The sequence below is a fragment of the Phodopus roborovskii genome, unplaced genomic scaffold, assembly GCF_943737965.1.
Source record: "Phodopus roborovskii unplaced genomic scaffold, PHOROB, whole genome shotgun sequence".
NCBI lineage: Eukaryota > Metazoa > Chordata > Mammalia > Rodentia > Cricetidae > Phodopus > Phodopus roborovskii.
In genome coordinates this window covers 19,874,872-19,900,888 of record NW_026126459.1, presented here as the reverse complement: position 1 = coordinate 19,900,888, position 26,017 = coordinate 19,874,872, and the positions used below count along the sequence as shown (strand labels likewise).

At 38.8% G+C, this 26,017-nt stretch overlaps 1 protein-coding gene across 1 annotated transcript in view; it reads right to left on the bottom strand.

Annotated features, from left to right (window-relative positions):
• Window positions 1-6,216: 6,216 nt before the first annotated feature.
• The window catches only part of Arid2 (AT-rich interaction domain 2), a 121,647-nt gene continuing 101,846 nt past the window's right edge, over window positions 6,217-26,017 (bottom strand). The window contains exons 17-21 of the mRNA XM_051189740.1: window positions 15,785-15,923; window positions 15,614-15,699; window positions 14,718-14,841; window positions 14,537-14,628; window positions 6,217-7,869 (exon numbers count right to left, since the gene is read on the bottom strand). Of these exons, the coding sequence (XP_051045697.1) occupies window positions 7,728-7,869; window positions 14,537-14,628; window positions 14,718-14,841; window positions 15,614-15,699; window positions 15,785-15,923 (583 nt within the window). The 3' untranslated portion in view covers window positions 6,217-7,727. The remainder of the gene's footprint in view (window positions 7,870-14,536; window positions 14,629-14,717; window positions 14,842-15,613; window positions 15,700-15,784; window positions 15,924-26,017) is intronic.

Genomic DNA, 26,017 nt, shown 5'->3' with positions numbered 1-26,017 from the left:
TGACTTTTGGTGACTATATAGTATTCTATTACACAGTTGTACTCTTAAAACAGTCCCTTACTATTGGATGTTTGTTTGATGTTTTGTTTTTTGAGACAGGGTCTTAACATTTAGTCCTGGCTAGCCTTGAACTCAATTACGTAGACCAGGCTGGCTTCACACTTGCTGAGGTTCTGCCTCTGATCCCGGGTGCTGCAATTAATGGTGTGACACCCTGCCCAGCTTATATTGTTTTTTATCAATATGAATAAATAAATTAGTGGAGTATGCAGCTTAACTAACTTAAAGATGTTTTTATCAAGGTGTAGCACATGTAGATTTGACTCCAAGATTTGGGAGGCAGGAGGAGGATGATCAGGAACTCGAGACCTGAGTTTGAGGTTAGCCTCAGTTACAAGACACTCTCAAAAACAAAAACCAACAACAAAAATCCCCCAAAATGTTAATAGGAAAATGTCGTTATACATACATCTGTACACCTAAATCTTTGCATGGTTATTCATGAATAATTTCTTGGAGAATTGGTTATTCAGTCAGTTTTGCTAAAGAATCAAAAATCTGTAATTTTTGAAAATTCAGTTAATAGCATTGTGTAAAACTTGTTTACTTAAAGTGATTGTATTTCTGTAGAGAGCCACCAGAATAAAAAAAAAAAATGATTTTTCCATTGTCAAACTAGTTTTATAAGGCAAAGTGCAATTCTTGTCTTCCCTGGTGTGAGCATTGCTCTGAATTGCTCTGTGTCTACCACCTCGCAGGGCAAAGATACATCCTTTAGTCAGTGAGCGTATACACTGTATTCTTGGTAAAGCAGAGTAGGTCGTGTACAGTGTCTGTTTCTAACTGTCCAGTGGGCACCCTTCCTGACCACTATACCTTCTGTTTTTGTGTACTCAGGTGCATTGACTTTCAGGATATTCATATTTTAAATGTGAACAATTCATTTTCTGTGATGAGTTTAATTCATTTGAACCTACAGAGTCTATGTTTATACACCCTTTTCTTTATGTGCACCATATGCATGCCTGGTACTCATGGAGACCAGAAGAGGTCATCAGATCCTGCAACTGGAGTTACAGATGGTGATGAGCTGGTGGGTCCTGGGAACCCAACTCAGGCCCTCTGAAGACAGCCAGTGCTCCTAACTGCTGAGCTGTCTCCCCAGCCCTGACTCATCATCACATACTCACCTCCCATGTGTCGGAATTTCCTTGCTGCTTCATATGTTGTTAAATTTGATCTTGGCACATTCTAAGATTAACAACATATTTACTGACTTTTACTATATCAGCCTCCAGCATTTAATTTATAAAGCAAATTTTAGTATTTTTAAGACAATTGGGGTATATAAGGATGAGCCATTATCTAATTTTGTGGTTACTTAGTGCTAGCCCCAAGATTAAGATTTGTAGACATTGAAATGTGAGCTTGGCTGAGAATTAAGTATTAGGATAGGAACAAAAAGACAAGCTGAGAGGAAGTGAATGTGGCAGAGGACACAGTTCTGTACATGTGAGTGAGGGAGTGTGCCTGTCCTGGCTAAGTGCACCTTTCACTCTAGTCCAGGGCTTTGAACATAGGTGCTACATCCTGGCCTTTAAAAATTTTTTTTAATAATACTTTTGGAGATGTGAAACATTCAATCTTGAAGCCATTGGTTACTTACTGTTTCTTTAAAAACTGCCATTTCCTTAAGTTTATATGGGGTACTGGAGGGATGGCTCCAGCAGTTAAGGTGTGTGCTCTTAACTGCTCTTTTTTTAGGTCCCAGCACCCACGCCATGCCTGTAGCTCACGACTGGGTACTAGTATTTATGCACATACCACCACCCAAAAAAATAATTTAAAAGTAAGTATTTAAAAAGAAATTTTATATGACTATGAGTCAAAACTAGCAAACTCCCTCTGAAATCAATAGTATCTGAATTTGTTCCAAATGGACCCTATTACTGTGGGCTACCTTACTGACCAGGTAGCAGAAAAATCTACATTTTATCAAAGAGAAAGGGCGACAGAACTACAGAAACTTCTCAGTGGCTAAAGTGTCCTTTGTAATCTGTTTCCAGATTCCAAAAGCCACCTTCCTCTTGACTTCTACATTTACTGTAGTGGGAATGAAAAGTATTATCAAGATATACTCTCCCCTCCCAAAGTACAAGCTATATTGCTTGGAGAGGCCTGGGAGGAAGGACTGGAGACGTTCAGGAGAGCTGCGGACCCCCCACCCCCCACTTGACCTTCAGCTCTTTCCCTTGAGTGCCTGTGACTTGTGGGTGGACCTGGCAGCTGGTGGTTGTGACTTTTAAACCGGTTTGTGGCTGAGAAACCTGTTAGTGAGCAAGTCATAAGCAGTTTGTGTTTATTTTTGTCTTAATGGTTATTAGAGAAGATAATGTAATGAAGGAGAGTGGGTAGTCTTGACTTCGAAATGCAGAACTTGGAGTTTCACCTGGGCTGTCAGCTCCCAGCCCAGTTGTCTCTGAGCTGCTTAACTGTTTTTATAGTTGCTGTTATGATTGAGTGCTGGGTCTTGACATTTCCTTGGGAAATTCCAGCCTGTTTAATTACCACTGGCTTTCTCATCCCTTGCACAAACATAAAAATGTAATTTACCCAGTGGTTTGTAGTCTAGGTACACATTTAGTAATACTTAAAGATCTTTTTTTCAGGAATGCAGTTCTTAGGCCCATCCCAGACCAGTCTGCTCGTGGGGTGGGATGCTAAAACTTCCCCCAGACCATATCCAGGGTACAGCCAAGGAGCAAAACAGTGAGGAACTGGATTAGGTCCTCTGCAGATGCACTAACAGTAGCCTGTGTCAGAAGCAGCCTGTTTCCAGAAGCAACAATACACCTGATAGTTGGATCACACACAATTTGCCTGCAAGTTCTAATCTCATTAATATTTGGGCTTAGAACGCCCCCCCCCAGCTTAAAAAAAATGATAGCAGACTTTTTGCAGGGTATTTATTTGAAAAGTTGGTGCAAGTGAACTGTTGTATAGACCCCTGTTAGGGTGTGTATACTAACTGAAATCTTTTCCTTCTAAAGTCATTGCAGTGTTGCTTTTTAAATTATACCCAGAATATATTTTTTTCTTAGACGTAGATGCATGCATCTCAGGAGGACCTGGAGCTTGATTTGTAGCTGAGGATGGCCTTGGATTTCTGATTGTCCTGTCTTCACCTCTTGAGTGTAGCCTTTGCCCTGACAACCCAGTGCTCCAAGATCCTTAACAACCACAGTATATACTCCTCATCAATGGTGCATGTCTTGGAGTGCTTACTGCCTCTGTGCTGACAAGTTTACTTGTAGTCTTCATCTCCCTAAGATCCCTGAGGAGGTTCCACTTAATAATGTCATAGGAGTTACTAACAGCCAGACCCCACAGCCTCAAAGCACAGTTGTCAAGTGATTTAGCCAGTGAAATTGCTGTAGGTTGTGAACCTGGCAATACTCCCTCAACCGACTGTATGATCATGTTTTTGTTCTCCCCAGAGCAAGTGGAAAGCCCATCACTAGTACACAGGCTGCTGTAGAAGTCATTTAGACTTACTGAGTCCTGGGACACCAATGCCTGTCTGCCCTCCTTTTCTTTTAATGAAACAGGATCTATATGTAGTCTTGGTTGTCCTGGAATTTACTCTGTAGACCAGGTTAGCCTTGAACTTGAGATTTGGTTGCCTCTGTCTCCTAAATCCTGGGATTAAAGATGTACGACAGTATATCTGACTCCAATGCCTTTACAAGCTTCTCAATGTAACTTTTAACTATGAAATGGGTCTGCTCAGGAGGGAATAAGGACTGTTCTGCCATTAGTTAGTTATTGTAACACCCTAGAGGCCAATTTGGATTCTCACTTTTAAATTATCAGAAACTGCCCCATTGCAGTAATTTATTAGACAGTAACCACAAATCCATTCCCAAGTAACTACCTAAAGGCACTAGGAGATAGTGTTCATAGAATCCTTTATAATAGGCAGACTTATTAGTGTGTATTTGGCTCTCTATATATTACTGCTTCAGCAGTGAGTCAAACTACTGTCTCAAAAATTAACCAAGAATATGTAAATTGAAGTGATTGCCTTAGTGTAATTCTGATGGGTTAGTGGAGCCCAGGTAGAGATGGGATCTGAAGCCTTGGGGGACTGTCTGTATGTGAGTAGTACTTGAATTAAGAGTTGCTGTAAAATAGTAACATTGTATTCCATTTTTTTTTGTGTGTGTGTGTCTAAGTTCATTTGAAATATTGATTGTAGCTGTAAACTCATAGTTACTGTTTATTTTTTGTGTGTGTGTTTATGTGTGTGTAAAATCTTGGGTGTTAGTCTTGAGAATCTAATTAAGATCTTCATGCTTGTGTTACATTTTCAGACTGACTGAGCTATTCCACCCTCTTTTAAGTACGGTTGTATTACCAAAGACAATGAGTCCACTAAACTCACACACAAAACACTGTCTCATAGCATGTTTTTTTTTTTTTTCAAAGCAACACAAGGAGTGAGTTATGGAAATCAATGCTAGAGAAAGTTCATTGGCTGTAATGGTTTCAACCAGTGATAATGTTCCCTGTTTGTGGCCATGGAAGAAAGCTAATTGTTCAGACAAGAGTTGTTCAGTATGAGAGTGATAAACTAACATCAGCCAGATATAAATACTGCCTTTTCTTTTAGTGTATTGTAAGACTGAACCAAGAACAAAGTGTGAGGTGCCCTTTGTGGCTGATCTGGAAGCCCCACTCACTTCTGAGCAGCTGCTCCTTTGGGGAAGAGCCTCACATATTCTTTATGCTGTAAGATCAGACAGAAGTCACTTATCCAAAACACTCATTTCAAAAATCAGTTTTATTGTCATTTTATGCTTTAAAAAACATACATGGCATGGCTATAAAGTAATGAGACAAGTTTTCATGTGTGGCTTGGTTTATTCAGTCTCATTAATATATAGTCATATCCTGTCTCAAGTCGGAAGAAAAATATGCCTTCACTATATGATCATCATTTTGTTACTTAAAATTTATTAAGTGCCAACAGAGCACTAGGCACATATATAACACAGAATTGTACAGTCTCTATGTTGTTGACTATTATTTACATAGATTTCTCAAAGATAACATTAAAGCTTGTATTTACAGAACTTTAGACAAAAATAACAATACTGGAAGTCAGCAAGTTTCTGTCTAGCAAGGAGCACCTTTTCATGACTGCGAGGGTTATGCAGAACCTAGAATGCAAGAGCAATTCAGTTCCACCCCTCACCAAGTCCATGTTATTCCATCAGTCAGATAAAGCTGTAAGAGGGGATCCTAAGAGGGAAGCTATAAATTGGTTTCCTTAGGTCAAATACATTTAGAAAGTTCTGCTAAAGACACATTTATGCATTTTAACACAAAGTCTGCAACTACAGGATGCAATCCAGTGAGGTGACAGGATGACAACTATGGAAGTCATTTTCTTAAACCTGTCCTCTGCTAGGAAACGTTAACCACCATGGTAATTTCCTGCTTTGAAAAGATAACGGTACCTTGAAAACAAGCAAACAGATGTTACAAAAAAATATTGTATAAAAACTCAAATTTTTAGATAAACACAGTGAATAGAAAATTCGCCAACTATCTGCTCTCGGTAACTTGTAAGTCTGGTGATATCTGAGGAACACGCCAAGGTATCTGGACTCAGAGTGTCTGCTGGGCAGCCCCAGTCTACGGAGAAGTCAAATGCCACCATCCTGAGAAGTTTTAGGTGTCATACATTTCTTACAGATAGAGCTGAGTGCACAGAGAGGGATCCATCTCCCTTTGGGGAGAAATTATTTTTGGTACTAATAAGTAAATCAAGATATTTAAAATCTATATCTAAAGCTCATCCCAAAGAATCTGCCGATTCAAGTTAAACTGAGCCAACAGTCACAGAATGCTAAATAAAAGCTTTGTCAGATGTGTGACACTCAGTGAGTAAGGCATGCTGAACTTGAACTGCACTGGCTCTCTATCAGGTGCTCTCTGGGCTTGCTGTTCATTATATCGTAAACAAGAAATTGGTCTCCTTCCTACCTTGACCGTGGTGTCTGTTGTGTGATGCACCTTTCTGTTCTCTACAGTATCATCACAAAAGATTATAAAGTAAGGAGGTGACCGTTGGACCTTGCCTTCAGCTAGACTTAGGATACTGTACATTTTAGAATGTCTTAAGCATACTCAGAAATAAAGGACTCAAGAAAATGTTCAGTCTTTTATTTAAAAACTATAAACAGTCACCAAAGTAAATAAAGCCATTCTATAACATAAACTGTCAGGTCTATATTTTATACTGCACATCCTAAGGACACAGCAGAAATGGTGGTTGGGAAGCCTTCCACATTTTTGGATGCTAATAGAACAGGCAATAGGCAGTTATAAGTGGATACATTTCACGCTTGGGGAAAAAGACAATTTAAGGAAGTGAGCAGTTTCTGAGCAGGAATGTGGTACAGTATTAAGAATGGAAGAATAATACAATAAAATTCCACACTATATTAAGATAGAAAAAGTAGTGAAGAAAATATCATACCTGCACATAATGCATATATAACACAGGAGAAAACCTGTATAAAATTCCATGTATTTAAACCAATTTACAAATACAAAAATTCTGTACAAGCTCTGAGCTTGCACATGACAAATGCTTACAGTGGATACATGTTAGGGGAAACAAACAAACAAACAAAAAAAAAAAACAAAACAAAAAACCCTTCAAATAGTTTGTCTTCTACAAAAATGACATGAGATATATTATTCCATACTCTTTCAGCCAGCAAAATGAGTTCTACAAGGTGTATAATACAAAAACCCCAAAAGGGGAAAAAAATCCAAGAAAACTGAAAAAGAAAAAAAAAGAAAAAAAAAAAAATCACAGTTCCACAAAACTGTTTTGACTTTACAGCATCAGTACCTTTGCAGAAGTATTTACACAAATTTAAAGAACATTCATCCACTGCGTAGAATATATCACAATTACTTACAGTTGACAGGAAAGTCTAGAAAACGTCAGAGCCTACCAATAATGCTTCTAGGACACCACAGATGTATTTCCAGTGGCTGCAGTGGTATGAAGGGTGTTCATTCTATTCACAAATATTTACAACATCTATTCAGACTGGTAAATTTTTATGATAATAAATAAGTGAAAATATATTGGCTCAAGTAAGAAAACCAAGCTACTGACTCTAACAAAAACACACAATCCACAGCTAGATATCGGTGGCCCCTCTGAAGCTGGGGGTAGGTGTGCTCAAACTTTGTCTTTATTCAAACCAGCTTAAATGGTTTTGTAAATATAAAAATGTGCTCCTTTTTGGATATAGATAAAAATATTTAATGCTTCTATTTCATCTGCTCACGTAGGTTTTACACTATTCCATGTATATTCCAATGTGGATGGTACTGAATTCTGATCACACCAGTCTCCACCAGGATTGGCCAGACTCCAGACATCCTGCAGATAAGCTGGTCGACAATCCCACAGTAGTTTGTTGTTTTTTTTTTTCCTTTTTAGATTTTTTTTTTTTTAAACAGAAAAGAAAGGGATTCGTTCAGAGATCAGAATATGAACTTCCTCTCGGCATCATGGGATGACACAAAATAATTCATTCTATGGTCTCTGTTCCATTAAGACTTGGTGCTTTCTTCAGTAACAGTATGTGAAATGTATCTGACTTTGAGTCCCCGCTGTGTAAGTGGTATAGGATTCATTACAGCATTTCCGAGTCTTTTTCTTGTTCTTTACTCTGAACGGTAAAATTAAGTTCATAAAGGCATTTGGCAAGGGTGGAGGAAGCTTCCATGTTACTAATGGCTAGCACTGATAAGTTGTTTTCATGTCTTTTTAACAATCTAGGAAAAAACAAAAAAACAGATTTGTCAGTCTCCAGGATATTGGTTAAGATTCCTTGTCACAGATTCTATAACTAAAATAGAAACATCATACAGTCCCATATTCAGCTAGTGTTAGTGCAGCTTTATAGAAAGAGGAGCAGCAGGCTGACCATCAGTTAATGCAATTTACTAGGGGTGGGGGTAGGGGTGAGGTAGGGGGTGGGAGGGGTGGAGCAGCTGGAATGAGTCTGACTGCAGGAGGTGGGACAGGGTTCTGTGCCACAGGCGATACTCCACTGTGGTGTCTGTGGGTTACCACTTTCCAATAGCTCAGCATTCTGCTTTGTGTGTGACTTACTTCAAATGTTTATTTAACAAAATTTTATTTTTCTACAAAATAAGATTGTGCTCAGGGCTCTGCATATGCTTTACCACTAGATCCAGGTATGCCCTGAGCCTTCTATTAGTATTACTTTTTTTTTTTGGGGGGGGGGGGAGAAGGGTTTCTTTTTGTAATTTTGGAGGCTGTCCTGAAACTCTGTAGACCAGGCCGGCCTCAAACTCTGTCTCCTGAGTCCTGGGATTAAAAGCGTGTACCAACACTGGACAGCTTTCTCTTCTATTATTTATATCTTAAGGTTAAAAATTAATATGATAAATCTAACTCATTTCTATTTTTATTTCCCCTGAATTTCCAATTTCTTATGTTGGCCGAAGTTGTGTTAATAGATTTTTAAGATACAAATTATTTTCTAGGAAAATCAAACAATTGAACAAAGCTTACATCCTACCAAAAACAGCACCAAGAGATAAAAGAAATCTCTTGAGAAACAAAACAGAAAGGCTTGTGTTTTAGACATGGACATTACTGGAGATGGGGAGGAGAATTAATCAGTGTGGAAAACAATCTCATTTCTAGAATGCAAGCCCTTATGTTAACTGTCTTTAAACCTGCCCATCTACAACAGGTGAGAATCAGAGGAATTTTCCATGTAGAGAAAAACAAAACCAAAAAACCCTCTTATTGAGGGTTTGCTAATACACTAGCTAGTTCACTGGAGATTATCTACAGACAACAGCTGTCAGTGAGAAGCCAAGAGCAAGAACTTTCCACTCTTACATTCTTTCTTTACTGTATTTTGAGATGGTCTTGCAAGGAGGCCCATACTGACCTCCAGCCCATGGCCCCTTCTGTTCCAGGTGTCCACATCATGTCTGGTTTACATATTTTATTCTTAAAATATAAAGGAAACCCTAAAGTACTCTTAACACTTGAGGAAAGAATAATGACACCAAAGTGGGGCGGGGGAGGAGGACATGACAACTAAAAAATACCAGCATTGACATTCTTGGACACAAACCTCAACAAATAGGATGTCACCAAACAGCCACTGGAAACAAACCAAGCTCTTAAAGACTAAGAGGAAAAACCCTCCAGGTTTGAGGATCATTAAGTAAAAAAAGACTTCCTGAAGAGATTGGAAGGTGGTTAAAAAAAAAAAAAAAAAAAAAAGTAAAATAAAATGAAAAGAAACTCGTCATTATGAATCCACACCCAGTATATCCACTCACTGAAAACCAGACCTAGGGAACCCAGAGTAGCATGTACTGGCACAAACAGACACAAAAGAGCAGCTGAAGTAACATGTGCATCTACAGCTAGCTGAGAAGATGCATAGGCTCAGTAGGAAACAACTGAGATCCACAAGTAATCTATTAGCAATGAAAACAATAAACTTGGGATGGATGAGACTCAACTGTGAGATACAAAACTATTCCAAGAAAATACAAGGGAACACCCTCGGCTATGGGAGTGGGCAATGCTTTTTAGGACAAAATCCCAAAGGAACAGGAAACTAACTCAAAGACAGACCAACATTTCTGCCCAGCAAAGGAAACAGTGATCAGGTTGGTAAGAGAACATGTTACCAATAGAACACACATCTGACAGAGGTGACAGTTGGGACATCGAAGGGACATCAAAATCTCAACAGCAAAACACAAACAACCCCACTAAAGAATGGGTAGTTTGCTTAAATACACATTTCTTCAAAGACATAAAAATGGCTGAGAGCTATATGGTCCAGCATCACCAGTCACCACAGAACTGCAAAAGGGCACCACAATACTGCCTCCAATAACAATGGCTATTTTATTATCAAAACAAAAGCCATGCACACTGCTGGTGGGACTATAAATCATTCCCATGCCAAGGATGCCAGTAGATACATCAAAAAACTAAATGCAGAGGCTCCACAGGCCCCAGTAATGGTTCTCAGTAAACAGAAAAGGCAACTGCTCTACTCTAGATGTCAAACAGTGTCCTAGAGGCTATTCTGTGGAGGACTAAGCTCTGGGAAAACAGTTTATGACTTCATCTATTGATTATCCACTAATGCACTAACATTGATGAGGTCATTGGGGATGTGTGTGCGAAGGCTGGTTGGTGGATCCTGAGCTAGAGGAAGTAGGAAAATGGGATGAGCAGTCTCCTATCACATGCGGCCACTCAGAAGATGCTCACTACTGTTCTTTACATTTATTTTTTTACGTGCATCGGTGTCTTACCTGCATATGTGTCTGTGTGAAGGTGTCAGATCCCCAAAAATGGAGTTACACACAATTGTGAGCTGTCATGGGTGCTGGAAATTGAACCCAGGTCCTTTGAAAGAGCAGTCAGTGCTCTTAAACTGCCGAATCATCTCTCTAGTCCCACTCACAGTTCCAAAGGCAATCTTTCTTTCCTTCCCATCCTTCCTCCCTCCAAGGTCTCATTATGTAGCCCTGGCACTAGATTGCAACTTGCTCAGTATATTTGCACTAATGAAAAGCTAACAAATTGAAATCACTCTGCCATATTTATTACAGCACCATTCATAAGAGCAAGATCTGGAAACATCTGAAGTGTCCATCAACTAATGAACAAACAAGACAACATGGTACACACTTAGATGAAATGTTAATCAGCCATTAAAACAAACATGTCCTGCCAGTGTGTTAGAGTTCACTGCCACTCACTATGCTGCATGGCAGCAGCTAGGCACAGAAATACAAGGACTATATGAGTTCATGCATGGAAAGGCCAAAGGTTCAAACTGAGTAGATGGTACTTAACCTTGTCTAAGGAAGGCAGAGGAGGAAACCTGGAGAAAGGTTGACTAGTGAGAACTAAGGCACTGTTTGGAGCCAAAGGCTCTAGTGTGCTACAGAATGGAATGTAAGATGACTATGGTAGACAACAAAGAGCTAGAAGAAAGGAACCCGAATGTTTTTACCACAAAAACAAAAACAAAAATAAAAGGACGAAGACAGGCTTTGCACATTATACTCTGTGTGTGTGTGTAAGCATCATAGAATATTCCATGAATATGTACAATTGTTTTGATAATAGTTAAAACAACCTATAAGATATCAACTCACTAAACTTAGGAAGCCAGAAATACATTTGAACTTCTGAGTGAAAAATAGGCAACATGCAAAGAAATGTGACCTAGAATGCCACTGGATCCTAACAGCACAGCCAGGGAGGACAATGTAGAAAAAACATTTTCCAAATCAAAATTTTATATCCAGACTAAAGAACATAGAGTAGGGTAGAATAACACAGGCATATTCATTCTTTCTTTCTTTTTTTTTTTTTTCAAAACAGGGTTTCTCTGTGTAACAGCCCTGGATGGACTCACTCCGTAAACCAGGCCGGCCTTGAACTCACAGAGATCACCCTGCCTCTTCCTCCCAAGTGCTAGGATTAAAGCAATGTGCCATCACCACAAGCGTATTCTTAAGAAACATTAGCAAAATACAAGAATACTCTGCTTAAATTTATGAAAGCTACCAAGGTAGAGGATAGAAGGAAGTGTGGGATTGCTAAGGGCAACGGACCTTTTTGAGATTTTATTTAGTAATTTTTATTTATTCTTTTGATAAATCTGTTCAGATTTATAGCTTACTTTTTGAATGGGTTATTTGTTTTACTGACTTTTTTATTTTTTAGTTCTTTATATATTCTGGATGTATAGCTGAAAGATTTTTTCCTACTTCTGTGTGCTTCTTCTTTACTCAATTAGTTGTTTCTTCAGCTGTGAAGAAGTTCTTTTGGTTTTATGAGGACCCACCTGTCACTTGGCCTTAATTCCTGAGCAGATGGGGTCCTATCCAAAAAGGCCTTTTCTACACCTGCATCTTGTAGATTACTGTCTATTCTTTCTTCTAGCACTTCCAGTGTTTCAAGGTTCAGTCTCTGGCCTATGTGGAGTTAGTTTTCTGCAAGGTGATAGATATAGGCTTAATTCATCCTTCTGTGGGTAGGTGTCTATTTTCCCCAGCACTACTTTAAAGATGCTTCCTTTTCTTCAGTATGTATTTTTGGTGTATTTGTCAAATATTAGATGTCTATCTGAAGTTATGTGTATTCATGTTCGGGTCTTTTATTTTGCTCCCTCGGTCTACATGTATGCCAGTAACATATATGGTTATGGTTTTATTATTATGCCTGTAATATATCCTGAAATCTGGAATTGTAATTCCTCTAGCATTATCCTGTTCATTCAGGTTTCCTTTGGGTATCCATGGTATTTTGTGATTCCACATGAATTTTAGGAAAGTTTTTTTTTTTTTTTTTTTTTTTTTTCTGTTTCTGTGAAGAATGACATGGGGATTTTGATTGGACTTGAACATCTGAACTGATCTAAACTTAAAGTCTCCTCATGGGAGCCTAACTTCCATAGCACTGGAAGGTACTACATAAGGTTCCAAGGGTGGGCTGAAATGTCTGTGAACCACAATAAGGGCCAGCAAGGCAAGATATTCCTAAGGGTTCAAAAGTGGCACATACCATGGCAATAACCAACAGCTATCTAATTGGACTTAAAGCATACTCAATAGGAGGAAATCATGCCTGTTGCTATAAACATCAGCAACTACCTGGGGACACTGGAGTCATAAATCTTAGAAGAAAACTCATTACTATAAGTCTACTAAACCAGTGCAATTTCTCATTGCATTCTATGTACTTATCATATACCCATAGAAACAGTAGCTCTAGCTCAGGGTACTGAAGAGGAGCAGAAAGACTTTTAGAGATAAAGAAACAGGAAGTCTGCTGTGAGACTGCATCTCCAAGAAATGACAGGGAAGCCATATCCATGGAGTCCAACAATGTGGCTGCCTAAACAAGACCTGAACAAGGATGACACCAATGGACAGTCTAGTGTGCTCTATCCACAGACAAAGAACTACAGACAGCTATGGACTGCTTGTTGAGAGAGGGAAATAGTCCTCCCTAAGGATGAGTCCCCTTCATTGGTTATCTAGTACCAAGTCATCAGCCCTGAAATCATGCATATACAAGTAACATAACTCTGTGTGTGTGTGTTTTGTGTTGTGTGTATGTGTATGTATGTAACAATAGCAATTACAGAAATTGAGGTCAGGAAATGTCAGAGGAACTGGGCAGGGAAAGACATGTAGGAGTTGGAAGAAGGAAATGGAAAGATAGAAATGATATAGTTATATTTTAATTTCAAAAAATTCTCGCTTATAATAATTTAAAAAGATGATATAGTACAATTATCTTCTTTTGTAATTCCACAATTTTTATGCTTTAAAAATCAACGTTCGATAATATAATACCTAAAGCAATTAGATTGAATATAGATGGAAAGCATTTGTAGGAATGGGCCTCTTAATAGGCACACTGACAGCTTCTAGGTTGCTCAGTTAAGGATGTGGGAGGAGTAGAAGGAAGATGGGTTGAGGGGGGGAGACCTTACAGAGCAGTACAACTTATAATAGTCACAAAATTAGTTATGAATCAGTAATGAAATAACTTTAGGGTTGGGGTCACCACCACATGAGGAACTGTATTAAAGGGTCACAGCTTTATTAAGGTTGAGAACCACTGCTTTAAAAGGATATTGATTCTCTCAAGGATAAAGAGTCATTCCTACTTTAAAAATGTATCCACAGATTATGTTCTTACTTAAGTCCACTACAAAGTAATTATAAAACATCAAAAGTATTACAGTGACTCCTAAAATTCATAGTTTTGATAGGCTCATTAAAAATGCTGCCACGGCTGGAGATGTGGCTTATCGATTAGGAGCACAAACTGTTCTTCCCAAGGACCCAAGTTCAAGTCTCAGCACCCACCTGGTGGCTCACAACTGTCTGTAACTCCTGTTCCAGGGGACCAGACACCCTCACACAGACATACATCCAGGTAAACAACAATGCTCATAAAACAGAAAAACAACCACAACATCTGTACTTCTCAGGAGTGGGAGAAGGCTGAATTGTTACCAAAACAAACAAACAAACAAACAAACAAACAAAAAAAAACAAAAACCTGCCAACTTTCAAATGAAATTGAATTAATTCCACATGATGCAAATAGTTAATTATATCTTTCCTCCAATAACCACTCAGGTTTCTCCAGATTTTTTTGCTTCTTCTGTAAATGCTATGGCAGGAGGAAAATTGACAATAAAACAAGTTAAAGGTTTGTTTTCTATTGTTTCAACTTTATTTTTGGCTTTGGAAAGACAATGATGGCCTGGCCTTACCATAAGCTTTGGGACACATACATAAATTAATCAAAAAAACAGCAAGAAAGTGATAGGTAATGTCATTAATTCACACATAAAATACAACAAGTCTGCTTTGGTTACAGAAATAGATTACTCACCTGCGCCCACACTCTGAGTATTTACCAATATTTTTTAATATTAAGGCAGCTGTTAGTCGGATGTGTTTAGTTATTGGTCCCTCTTTTTCATCCTTAAAAAGAATGGAGAACATAAAAAAGAATGAAGATCTAAATCACACAGGGCCAGACCTTACAGACAAGGGTTTTAAGATGCACTTACTGTGAAGTCCCGGAAGACAAGGTTCCTGGAACCTCTCCTAAGAGCCATGAGTGCAGCACTGGGGTGACTTGCAATGGCCTTCTGTGCTCTAGGAGCTGAGCCTGCGCCCCCTACAGTTGGTTGCCTAAATTGATCAGACAGACAATGTTAACTGCATTGACAGACAATGTATCCAGTTTCTGCCTGTCCACACAAGCACCTCTCTGTTTTAGGGCCTATCCCTTTCTTTTTGATAGGGTCTTACTACATGGTTCAACCTGGCCTTGACCATCCATCTCCCTGCCTGGAGGCATTACAGGGAAGCAGCAATCCACACTGCTCAGTCTATCAGTTTCAAAGCAAACAACACACATCCATCTCCAAAGTTACTATGCTGGTTAAGGAGGGAATAACTGTAACTTAGCACAGCACTAAGTTGTAGAGTTATCTTCCTGGAAAGGACTATGCAGCTATCTGCTAGGGAGAAAACAGAAAGCTGTTTCATGTATTGGAACTTGTAAAATGGACAGTAGTCACACTGCTTTCATACTAGGTTACTTTCAACCAGTCCTTGCAACAGAAAGGAGTTGCAAATAAATTTCCACTCTTCTCATAAAGACCCAGGAAGGAAGGCCTGCAGAGAACTACGGTATACACTCCTAGTTAAAGCACTGTCAGTTTCTTTGGCCAAGCAGACCAGCTGTATGCCCGCAGAGCTGGGAGGCAACAGTGGAAAAGACTGGTGGATGCAGTCTAACAAACTGTTTCTTCTGAAACTTGGAAACTAAGAGATATTATTTCTCATTTTTTAAACATAAACTTTGAATATTAAAAATATGGAGGGGCTGGAGAGATGGCTCAGTGGTTAAAGACTACTTGTTCTTTATGCTCTACAGTAAGTAACTAATTATCTTTACTTGGTAGAGGATCTTTGATTTGCCACTTGTCCTGGTTCATCTTGTTTTAATCCTGCAAGCAGAGCATCCTTTGAACAGTGCTTATCCTAAGGAGAAGAGAAAAGGTGTATATATCATAATCTCTAATGTGACCACAGAAGTTATTAAGCAAATGGCATCAACAAAGTATACCTGTAAGTGGGTAATGAAAGAAAACCTCTGCCGCTGAAAAGGCTCACAGCCTTCCCAAAGACACTGCCCTGGATAGACATCTTTCCCTCCATGTTCAGTAGCTGCATGGTAGAAAACCTGTGAGGGTGTCTGAAACCACCTAGAAAAGAAAAGGCAAACATATCTGATACTCAAGATAAAAATTTTAAATCTTGTTGATATAATAGATAAAAAATTCCTAAGAAATCTTGTCTACAGCTTTTTTAAAGTAAGATTTTATTTTTGATCATGTGTAGCTTGTGTTTGTGCATGCACTTATGTGCACGTGGTACCTGGAGTGTCCAGCAGAGGGCATTGGATTCTATTTTTGACATTTATGTCACTGTGTCTATGTGTGAATACATCAGAAAGTATTTTTAAAGACTGATTTATTTTTCTGTGTATATAGACATGTATATAATGTATCATCTGTGTGTATGGTGGCCCCAGAGGTAAGAAGAGGGTGCTGGGAAGAGAACCCAGGTCCTATGCAAAATGAGTAAATATTTTTAAATGCTGAGCTATCTTTCTAGCCCAATTTTTAATGTGTATTATATATCCAGTATCTCAAATGAATGTCAGTTCATGAAATGTCAGATGTTTAAAAATAGATTTAATAAAGAATGTAATTACTGAAGTATAAAAGACAATCTTAAAAAGTCACAGATTACAAATTTTTTCCTATTCATATTCACCTATATAAATACCAGTGGAACTTATTATGAAACTTAAAATCAGGATATCAATTTTAAGTACTCAAAATAGCATTTCACTCACATGGAAACAAATACAACTGGCATACTATATAAACTATAACAGTCTCAAGGAAAATTTTTTACTACGTTCAAATTTCATTGAGATTCTATTATGTTACTAATTAAAAATAATTTATGTGCTGTATGATGATGTCTGGTCAATGACAGATGACATGTCTGCATACATGACTTATAAAAGTATGATAGACTATCTAATTTTTTCTTTATCTTGTGTAGCAGACCCTGTATATAGGCTTCTGTAAATACAGGCTCCATGGTGACTATCCAATGAAGGATCACCTAAGTCCCTGGGTCTCAGAATGTACCTTGGTTAAGGGATGTGGTTTACACATACCCTAAATGTAAATATACTAGTGACTTATAGGAAGGACTGTAGTCTTAAGCATTTTGCAGAACATAACCAACTACATGATATATGAAGTTGGCAAGTTGCTAATGGTGGGGGGGAAAAGATGGTGAATTTTTAAAAATTTTTTGAGATTGTGTCTCACAATATAGTTCATGTTGGTCCAAATGGTGATTTTCATGCCTCTACCATTTGAGTGAGGGAGTACAAATGCCACATTTATCTAGACAGTCTTTCTATCAAAGTTAGCTGCTACAATATATACAATTGTGTGTAAATGACTGTAAGATAACACAAACTTGTGTTTGTCATTCTACCCATCACTGTACCTGGAACTTCTCCCAAGCCCATTTCCCTTTCCCTCCTCCCAGGTCTCTTTCCTGTTTCCAATCTACCTATTCTGTCCATATGAGTCATATACCGGCTGTGGTAGTTCAGGATGAAGTTCTAAGGTTTCTAGTTCTAATGTAGCCAGTTTCTATGATTATATGGGTGTGAAAACCAGTGAAGGGTTACAAACTAATATGATAAAATATCTGAATTAAAAATTTCAAATATAATACTGGAGGGAGAGCTGGGCATGGTGGCACGTACCTGTAATCTCAACACTGGGAAGGCTGAAGTTCAAGGCCAAACTAGGCTACCTAGCAAGTTGCTGCTTCACCATGCCCTCCACCCTCCCAAATGGAGAGCTGAACTAAAGAGTACAAGCAATCATACATGGACATTACAGATTATAGTTTCTTCAGGGTGAGAAGAATCAGTGCCAGGGTGCAGTGCCATTACTGCTTGCTACCATATCCAGAATTCTCCTCACTACTTCCCTTCTAATAATCTAGCTCACTACCCCAAATCATAAAAGTACACTCATTAGATGAATCCGAAAATGAAAAGTCAAAAAAAAAACAATTTGCATAACCCAGTTCCCAGGAGCTTTAACACCATGGTGCATTCCCTCTGGCTTTCTTTCTCTCTGTACTCTGTCTTTTGAGAACACGGGAACTGCTGTTGATTGGATGTTGTTATGATCAACAAACATGTGAATGCGTTCCTTTTGACAAGTCTTAAAAGGTAACTGCACCGGGAAAAAATTCTCTGAAAAATTTCACTTACTGGAAATCTAATTTTAATGTTATTTGTAAAACTGCCCAATGCTAGCCGGCCATAAATAGATGAGAGTAACAATCACTATGGTCATTATGTTTGGTGGTAAGAGTAGTAACAGAGTCCTCTTGCATTCTTACCTGCCCATTTTGCTAACTTTTTGTCTGTTTGAGACAATATTGGCTCACAGTGTAAGTCTGGCTGGCCTTGAACTCTCCCAAATACTGGGATTAAATACACATGCCACCACCCAGCCTGTTACTAACTCTTAATTCTGACATCGTTTCAGGAATCCAAATGAGATGTCACTAAGATATTGCCTCCATTACCAGGTGATTCGTCAGTCATCACTCAGCACTGGCCCAAAGTCAACTCTGGTTAACCTGACAACATGTCAATCCTTCTCTTCTGAATAGTGTGACTTAGTGAACACAGATAACAATGTTCTGGTGTTACCTTTCTCTCCAAATAAGACAGTCACTGAAGGAACATCAGGGTTAGTGCTTCCTCTCCACTTCCCTATCTCTTGGATCTCAGCTACTGTCTCCAGGCAGAACTCACTGAGTTCTGTTACTACCTTTCTGTACCTTCTATCTTTCCCTTTCTACTTATACAATGTTTAAGAATATAGAAGCTAGGGCCAGAGGGTAAAAAGCCCTTGCCATCATGCCTGAGCCCCTAGTTCGATTCCTAGGACCCACATGGTGGAAGGAGGGTACCAGACTCCCACAAGTTGTTCCCTTGTAGCATGACACATTCAATAGCTCCCCCAACCGCTGCTACTCTCAGTAGATAGGAAACAAGATAGGATACCAAAATTTAGCAAAGCAATACAAAATTTAACATTCCACCATTTTTACAGCATTAGCTATATCTGCTGTTTTTCCTCTTAGTTACCGTCAACTGTCACAGGTACACATGGAATTCAATGAAAATAATACAGTGTAAAACACCTCATCCTCTGCTCATTGTCTAAGCAGCAGAGAGATGCTCAGGGCAAGCTTCTAGAGGAGCTCAGTTTACCCTAAATTCTTTTGTTTTACACCACAATAGGCTTTGATTAACATAAGGGTAAATTTCCTAATCCTAGATGCTCCAAGTAGCCATTTAGGGATAATATTTAACTCTACAAAAGAAACAAAGTAAAACAAATAAATACAACATCTGAACAACACAAAGAAATGAACAAACAAAAAGAAAGCATTTAAAAACTACCTAAACCAAAACAGCCCAGACCATCAAAAGTGCTGATTGATACAGGCCAGCCCAATCTTGTGGGCAGGTTTAAGGCACCAACACAAACATTTTCCCCATTTCTCAAGTTCACCCTTTAAAAGCCTGCAGTCTATTTAAGAGTCCCCCCAACCTCTCTCCAATAAGCACATTATCATATTTTAACAAACTCATCACATTCAAAAGAACAACTTAAAAAGAAACCCTACAAATTTTGCATACATCAAAAGGCTGAAAACAATGGTTGAGTTTAGAGCCATTTAGAGTTGTCTTGGTCAAGTTATGGCAGTCTCTTTTCTCTTAATGGTGTTAAAGTACTCCGTGTCTTAATAGCTTTTCTGCTGGAAAAAAAAATTCCTCCACTTTATTTGTATGAAATATACATGTGATATAGTTTGTTGGAAAAAACACATAAGCATAAGAAAAAAATAGAAAAACAAAAAGTATATACAAAAAAGAAAAATACACATATGCATAAATGTAAAAAAATTATGAGCACACATAAAAACCTAAACTAAATTATTGCTGTAAAACAAACTTTTACCTCAACATTTGGTATCAATTTGTTTTACCTATTATTTTATATTTTATGTTACTTTATAATTAAGTGAGATTGCTTAACTGGCTAAGAACTAGGGGACCGGTCTGACAGTGGTGGTGCATGCCTTTAATCCTAGCACTAAGGTAACAGAGGGAGGTGGATCTCTGTGAGTTCAAGGCCAGTCTGGTCTACAGAGAGAGTTCCAGGACAGCAAGGGCTACATAGAGAAACCCTGTCTCAAAAACCCCAAAAGTACCAGGGGATATCAATCACTTTTGGTAGAAGATTATATCCAATGTGAGAGTTTAGGAGTAGAGGGAGATTAACAAGTCTAATTTCACTATTAAAATTCCTTACTCGGAAGCTGGAGAATTGGCTCATTGGTTAAGAGGACATGCTGCTATTACAGATAAGAGTTCAATTCTCGGCACCCACAACAAATGGCTTACAATTGCCTAGCTCCAGCCCTAGGAGAAATAGATGTTTCTGGCCTTGGCAGACACTTGCACTAACATGCCTAGGCCTACACATATTCATATACACTAATACATAGTTATTTTTAGTTACAAAATTCAAGGCAGATCTCTGCAAGTGATATATAAAGTTCAGGTCAGTCAAGGATATGTAATGAAACCCTGTCTCAACAAACAAGCAAACATGGAAACAAACAAACATTTAGAGACATTAAGATATGCTTTAAAATGTCCACCTATCATTAAATATTAATGATATTGAAAAAATAGTCCAGATCTGAGAAAGTGCCACTGGAAGAAGGTGTGTAAAGTGCAGGTGTTACTGATTCTCATCAAAATACAGAACTGCACAGAATTTAAGGGGTAAGTCTGTGTGCATGTTCTTTTAAAAACAAAACAACAACAAAAAAAAACCCCACATTTTTTTTTTTTTTTTTTTTTTTTTTTTACTTTCAAGATTTTATTCGGTGACATCATTTTGCTTTTCCCTTTTCCCCCTCCAAACTTCCCTCACCCCCCCTCCTTGCTTTCCTTCAAATTCATGGTCCCCTTTTATTAGTAGTTGTTATATGTGTACATGTATATGGATGCTGTGATAAAATACCATGACCAAGGCAACTTGGAGGAAAGGGTTTATTTCAGCTTACACTTCCAGGTGACTTCCATCACTGATGGAAGTCAAGGCAGGAACTCAGACAAGCAGGAACCTAGAGGTAGGGGCTCAAGCAGAGGCCTTGAAGGGTGCTGCTTATCGGCTAGCTTCTAATAACTTGCTTTCTCATAGAACCCAGGACCACCAGCCCAAGGATGGTACCGTCTACAATCACTAATTAAAAAAATACACTATAGGCTTGTCTCAGTCTAATCATTTGGAGACATTTTCTTAATTGAGGTTACCTCTTGTGTCCAGTAGACATGAAACTAGACAGCACAACTGACCCCTAGTCAACCTGACACATAAACACATCAGTGTTAAGCCACCTTTCCTTTTGCATTCAGCCCTAATATCTCACACTAAAAATATAAATAACTTTAATAGTCCCAGTCTTTATAAATTCAATCACATTAAATTCAGTCCCATTAACACATCCGGTGTCTTTTAAAAAAAGTTCAAAATATGCTTTTAAAGTTTAAAATCTCTCAACTATGGGTTTGGAGAGAGAGAGGAGAGAAAGAGAGAGAGAGAGAAAGAGAGAGAGAGAGAGAGAGAGAGAGAGAGAGAGAGAGAGAGAGAGAGAGAGAACCTGGGGACAGAAACCATCAGGCCAAAGCAAACCCTAACTCCTAACTAAATAATGGAATGTCCCATGCCTAGGATCCCCTCATAATCTGGGCTCCTCCACAGCGCTAGGGTCACCTCTCCAGCTCTGCCCTCTGCAGCACACAAAGCTTGTCTTCTAGGCTGGCTCCACTCTGGCTCCTCTTCTCACTGCTGCTGTTCTTGGTGGTCATCCCAAGGTACTGACATCTCCAAAATGCTGGGGTCTTCTGCTGCAATTGGGCTGCACTTTCACCAATAGGCTTTCTTCATGATGCCAAGCCTCAGCTTCTCTGCATGACCCCTCTAGTCCTGGGCTTTAACTGCCACTGAAGCTGAATGGTCTCTTCAGGCCTCTCAGTGCCAAGCCTCAGCTGCTCTCTATGGCTCCTTCGTGCCTTCAAAACCAAGTACCACCTGGATGACTCTTACACATTACCAAGTCCTTCTGTCAGCAAGAGGTACAACCTTAGCTGCCTCTGGAACACAGCTTCTGTGGGCTTACCCTGAGGAAACACTTCCAAGACTTCACCTCAGGGATGCTGGTTTCTTCTTAGTCACTGCTAATTTCTCAGCTCCAGGTAACCAGCATCAACAGTCTCAGTAAAACAAAAGTTTTACCTTAGCAGTCAGGTTCTTGTTAACCACAGATGATTCTTCACCAGACAGTTCAGATCCTTCTTCATACACATGGCTGGTAGAGTCTTTACTTTCCTCTCTAGACCTCCACTGTCTGCATCCTTCTCAACATTCTTATCTTCCAGGCTCCCACAGAATAGCTCACTGAGCACTCAACACTCAATGGCTTTTCTAGCCCCAGTTCAAAAGCTCTTTCACAATCCTCCCCAAAACAACATGGTTGGGTCTGTCACACCTATGACCCCGCTATACTGGTACCAACTTGTCATAGTTAGGTATTCTATCGAGTGATAAAACACTATGACCAAGGCAACTTGGTAAGGAAAGGGTGTATTTCAGCTTATACCTCTAGGGGACAGTCCATCACTGAGGAAAGTTAAATGAAGCCCTATCAAACACAGATGTGTGTGTGTGTGTGTGTGTGTGTGTGTGTATGTGTGTGTGTGTGTGTGTGTGTGTGTGTGTGTGGTGTATGTGTGTATTCCTAAAGATAATCAGCTCAGTCCATACATTTTTTTCTTGTATGCCTGTTTTCAGGGCTGACCATTGGAAAACCAATTGGTGTGCTCTTCCCCGAGGAAAACTGTTTTTACTCAGCATTCTTTACTTGCCTGTAGTTCTCAGTGTAGGGTTGGGGCCCCTGGGGTTTTCCCCTTGTCCACATTGGTATGTCTATTGGTGTCATCCATGTTCAGCTCATGTTTAGGCAGTCATGTTAAGGTTTTATAAGATGTAGCTCCTGACATTACAAAGAAAGACAATCCCACAGTGAACTCTGGATCCTTCTGCTTTTACTATCTTTCCACCTTATTCTTCAATGTTCTCTGAGCCTTAGCTGCAGGGAGCTGTATGCATATTCTTAATGGGATAAATGAAGCATCTAAATGAATCTGAGTAAAATTCTAGCATGAATACTCACTTGGTTTCCCAGAAAGATCTGGCCCTATGCACATCACAGTGTTCTTGGGAAGTTCCTCACAGCAGGGAGCGCCTCCTATCTAAATGTTGCTCAGTACACACAGGCACTAAACACATTCACACCCCTACTTTATGCAAAAAAAAAAAAAAAAAAAAAGGCTTTCAAATGTTATTTTCCAGAATCACATAGTTAAGTACCAGAGCTGGGATTTCAAGCTAGGTATATATATGGAACACTAGACACTGATTTTTCTAGGTATAAACTAAGGCAAACTTTTATTTTCAAGCTGGCAAAAATTCTGAAAATGAACTAGGTTTATGAGATTACTAGTGGTTGATAATTCTCTATATTCTATGCATAATTTCCCAAGGAACAAATACTAATAAAGTATAGGCTAGATTCCCAACCTAGGAATATTTGTAACATTTTTAAATATTTGACACTAATTAATTTTATGTTATATGAACCTTTTGATATTTGGTAACAGATTTAAGTAACTGGGCTCTTTGGAACTCAATGTTGAAAAAACAGAGCTTTGTTCAAAACCAACCAGCCAGCCAATACACATTACTACCTGTGATAGTAAAGCATTTTCCTAGTGATTTTTTTTTTTTTTTTTTTTCTTTTCCTTAGAGCAGCATTTGATGACTAACAAGATCATGAGTCATGCCAAGCCAGGACAGCTCAGAGCTGCTGGGTTCAAATCAAGCTAGTAATTCCTCATGCCACTCAGTCAGGAAGAGTGAAGGAAAGCCATGTGGGTGGCAGGCACTATGCTGGATCAACAGAGTGTCAGGGAGCCAAGCAGCACAACATGAGTAAAGACAGACAAAGATACTTTCAAATTATTTTTGCTTTTATTCCCACACTGACCTGCAATTTAAGTTGTTGACCAGTTTAATCATAAGTTAAATCAAACTAAACTTGCAACTTATCTAGAATTAAACAATACTTGCTGCAGGTACTGTATTGTGAATTAAAACTTCTATTCTGATTATTTTACTGCCTAAAATATTTTCAAATTATCAATGTGGCAATTTTATCAGTGTATGTTTCTATATAAGCTTCCACCACTACTAAGCAAATATTTAAAATTTTTCTATATTTTTAAGTTTACTACATTGCTTCTGAAATGCACATAACTAGAGAAAATTAGTATTTTCTAGGAATTCTGAATATCAAAATCTTAATGAGAATAGACAAGCTAGTTAAGTTATGTCTCAGCATTTGATCTTTTGCAGACTAGTAATGAAGTTGGTGTCTGTTGGAATGGCAATCACATAGCTCAGCCTCACCTCAGCAATTTCTAGGTGCTCAGAAAATACTCAATTTTCCACCAAGAAGTCAAAGTCAAAGTTTCTGGTTCATAAGCAAAAAAGCTTTAAATCAAAATGTTTAACTAGAATAAATGTAGGTACCTTGGCATTCTTGGTCTGAGCGTTCATGATGGAATTCTCAACATGACCACATTGTAGATTACGCTTCTCTCAGAGGTAAACACTTTCAAGCTTTGGCAGTGAGTGGCTCTAGAACAACACGGTCACCACACTGTAGAGAACTGACCTTCAGACGTCTTTTATGGCTTCAGAAGCCTCATCCAAACTGTTAACTAAACTCACTAGGCATAACACAAGATAGGACTCTTATGGTCAAACTTTCTTTAAAAACACAGTTTTACACATTTCATTTATATGCTAACAGTCAACTCTGTGCTTAACAGCAATATACAAACAAGGGTAATGGGCAAGATTATGTGAAAAGGTACCAACGGGCATCATTTCCAACTGTACAATAATGAAGCTGAATAAGGGGATGGGAGATGCTTCTGTGGAAGAGCATTTGCCTAACAAGTAAAACAGAGGGAGGGGGGAGAGCAGGAGAAACACACCCCCCACACACCCCACAAGGGGGTGGGGGAAAGGGGTGGTGAGGGTAGGGACAGCACAGAGAAGCCAAATATTGAATACTTTCTATGTTCATCAGAAAACTGAAGACACAGAGCAAATGGCCATCCTAAAAGTTAGTGAACACATGAACAGGAGGATCAGACACATTGCTGGAGCCAGTGACCTATGGTGGCACTAAACAATAACTGACACACCCTTACACACCCACACCCAGCCACCCACACAAGAGGTGTTTAAAAATAGAATTGCTAGGGAAACAAAGAAATTCAAGCCAGGAAATTTATAGACATAACAAATATTAAATACCACCCAACTCCTAGTAGATAAAGTAGGTAGGGCTGCATGATAAAATCTGTTCCTTTGGGTTTTTTTTTTTTTTTTTAAATTTATTTTATATGCACATCTGTCTGTGTGAGGGTGTTAGATACCCTACAACTGGAGTTACAGACAGTTGTGAACTGAGCCAGTGCTCTTAGCAACTGAACCATATCTCTAGCCCCCGCCCCCCACTTTTTGGTTCTTATTAGCTGAGATCTGTTTGACTTATAACCAAAACTTAAAAACTTGCCAAATGAAACAAACACACATGTGGCACACACACTGAATTCTCCATAAAAGTGGATACACCTAACAAAGTATCAAAAAATTAACAGGCAAAAATGGATGGGCACTATAAGCAGATATAGTCAATAGCATACACAGCTGGGCCCTTTAACATTCTACTAGTAAGTGACCCATAGAACAGGCAAAACAGGCAGAAGACCAGTAAAGAAAAAAACTGAGCCAGCCAGCAGTGCCAATAATTTGGACTTAATTAACATGTATAGAATATTTCATTCAGTGATAGTCTTACCAATCTCCCATGAGACAACCATATGTTATAACACATTTAGTACCATAATAAAACTCTCTAATAAATGAAAAAGAACAGAAACACACAGATATACTGTCAGATTACATGCAGGTACCTATATGTGTATGTCAACATCACAGAACCTAGTCACTTGAGGTATGGACCC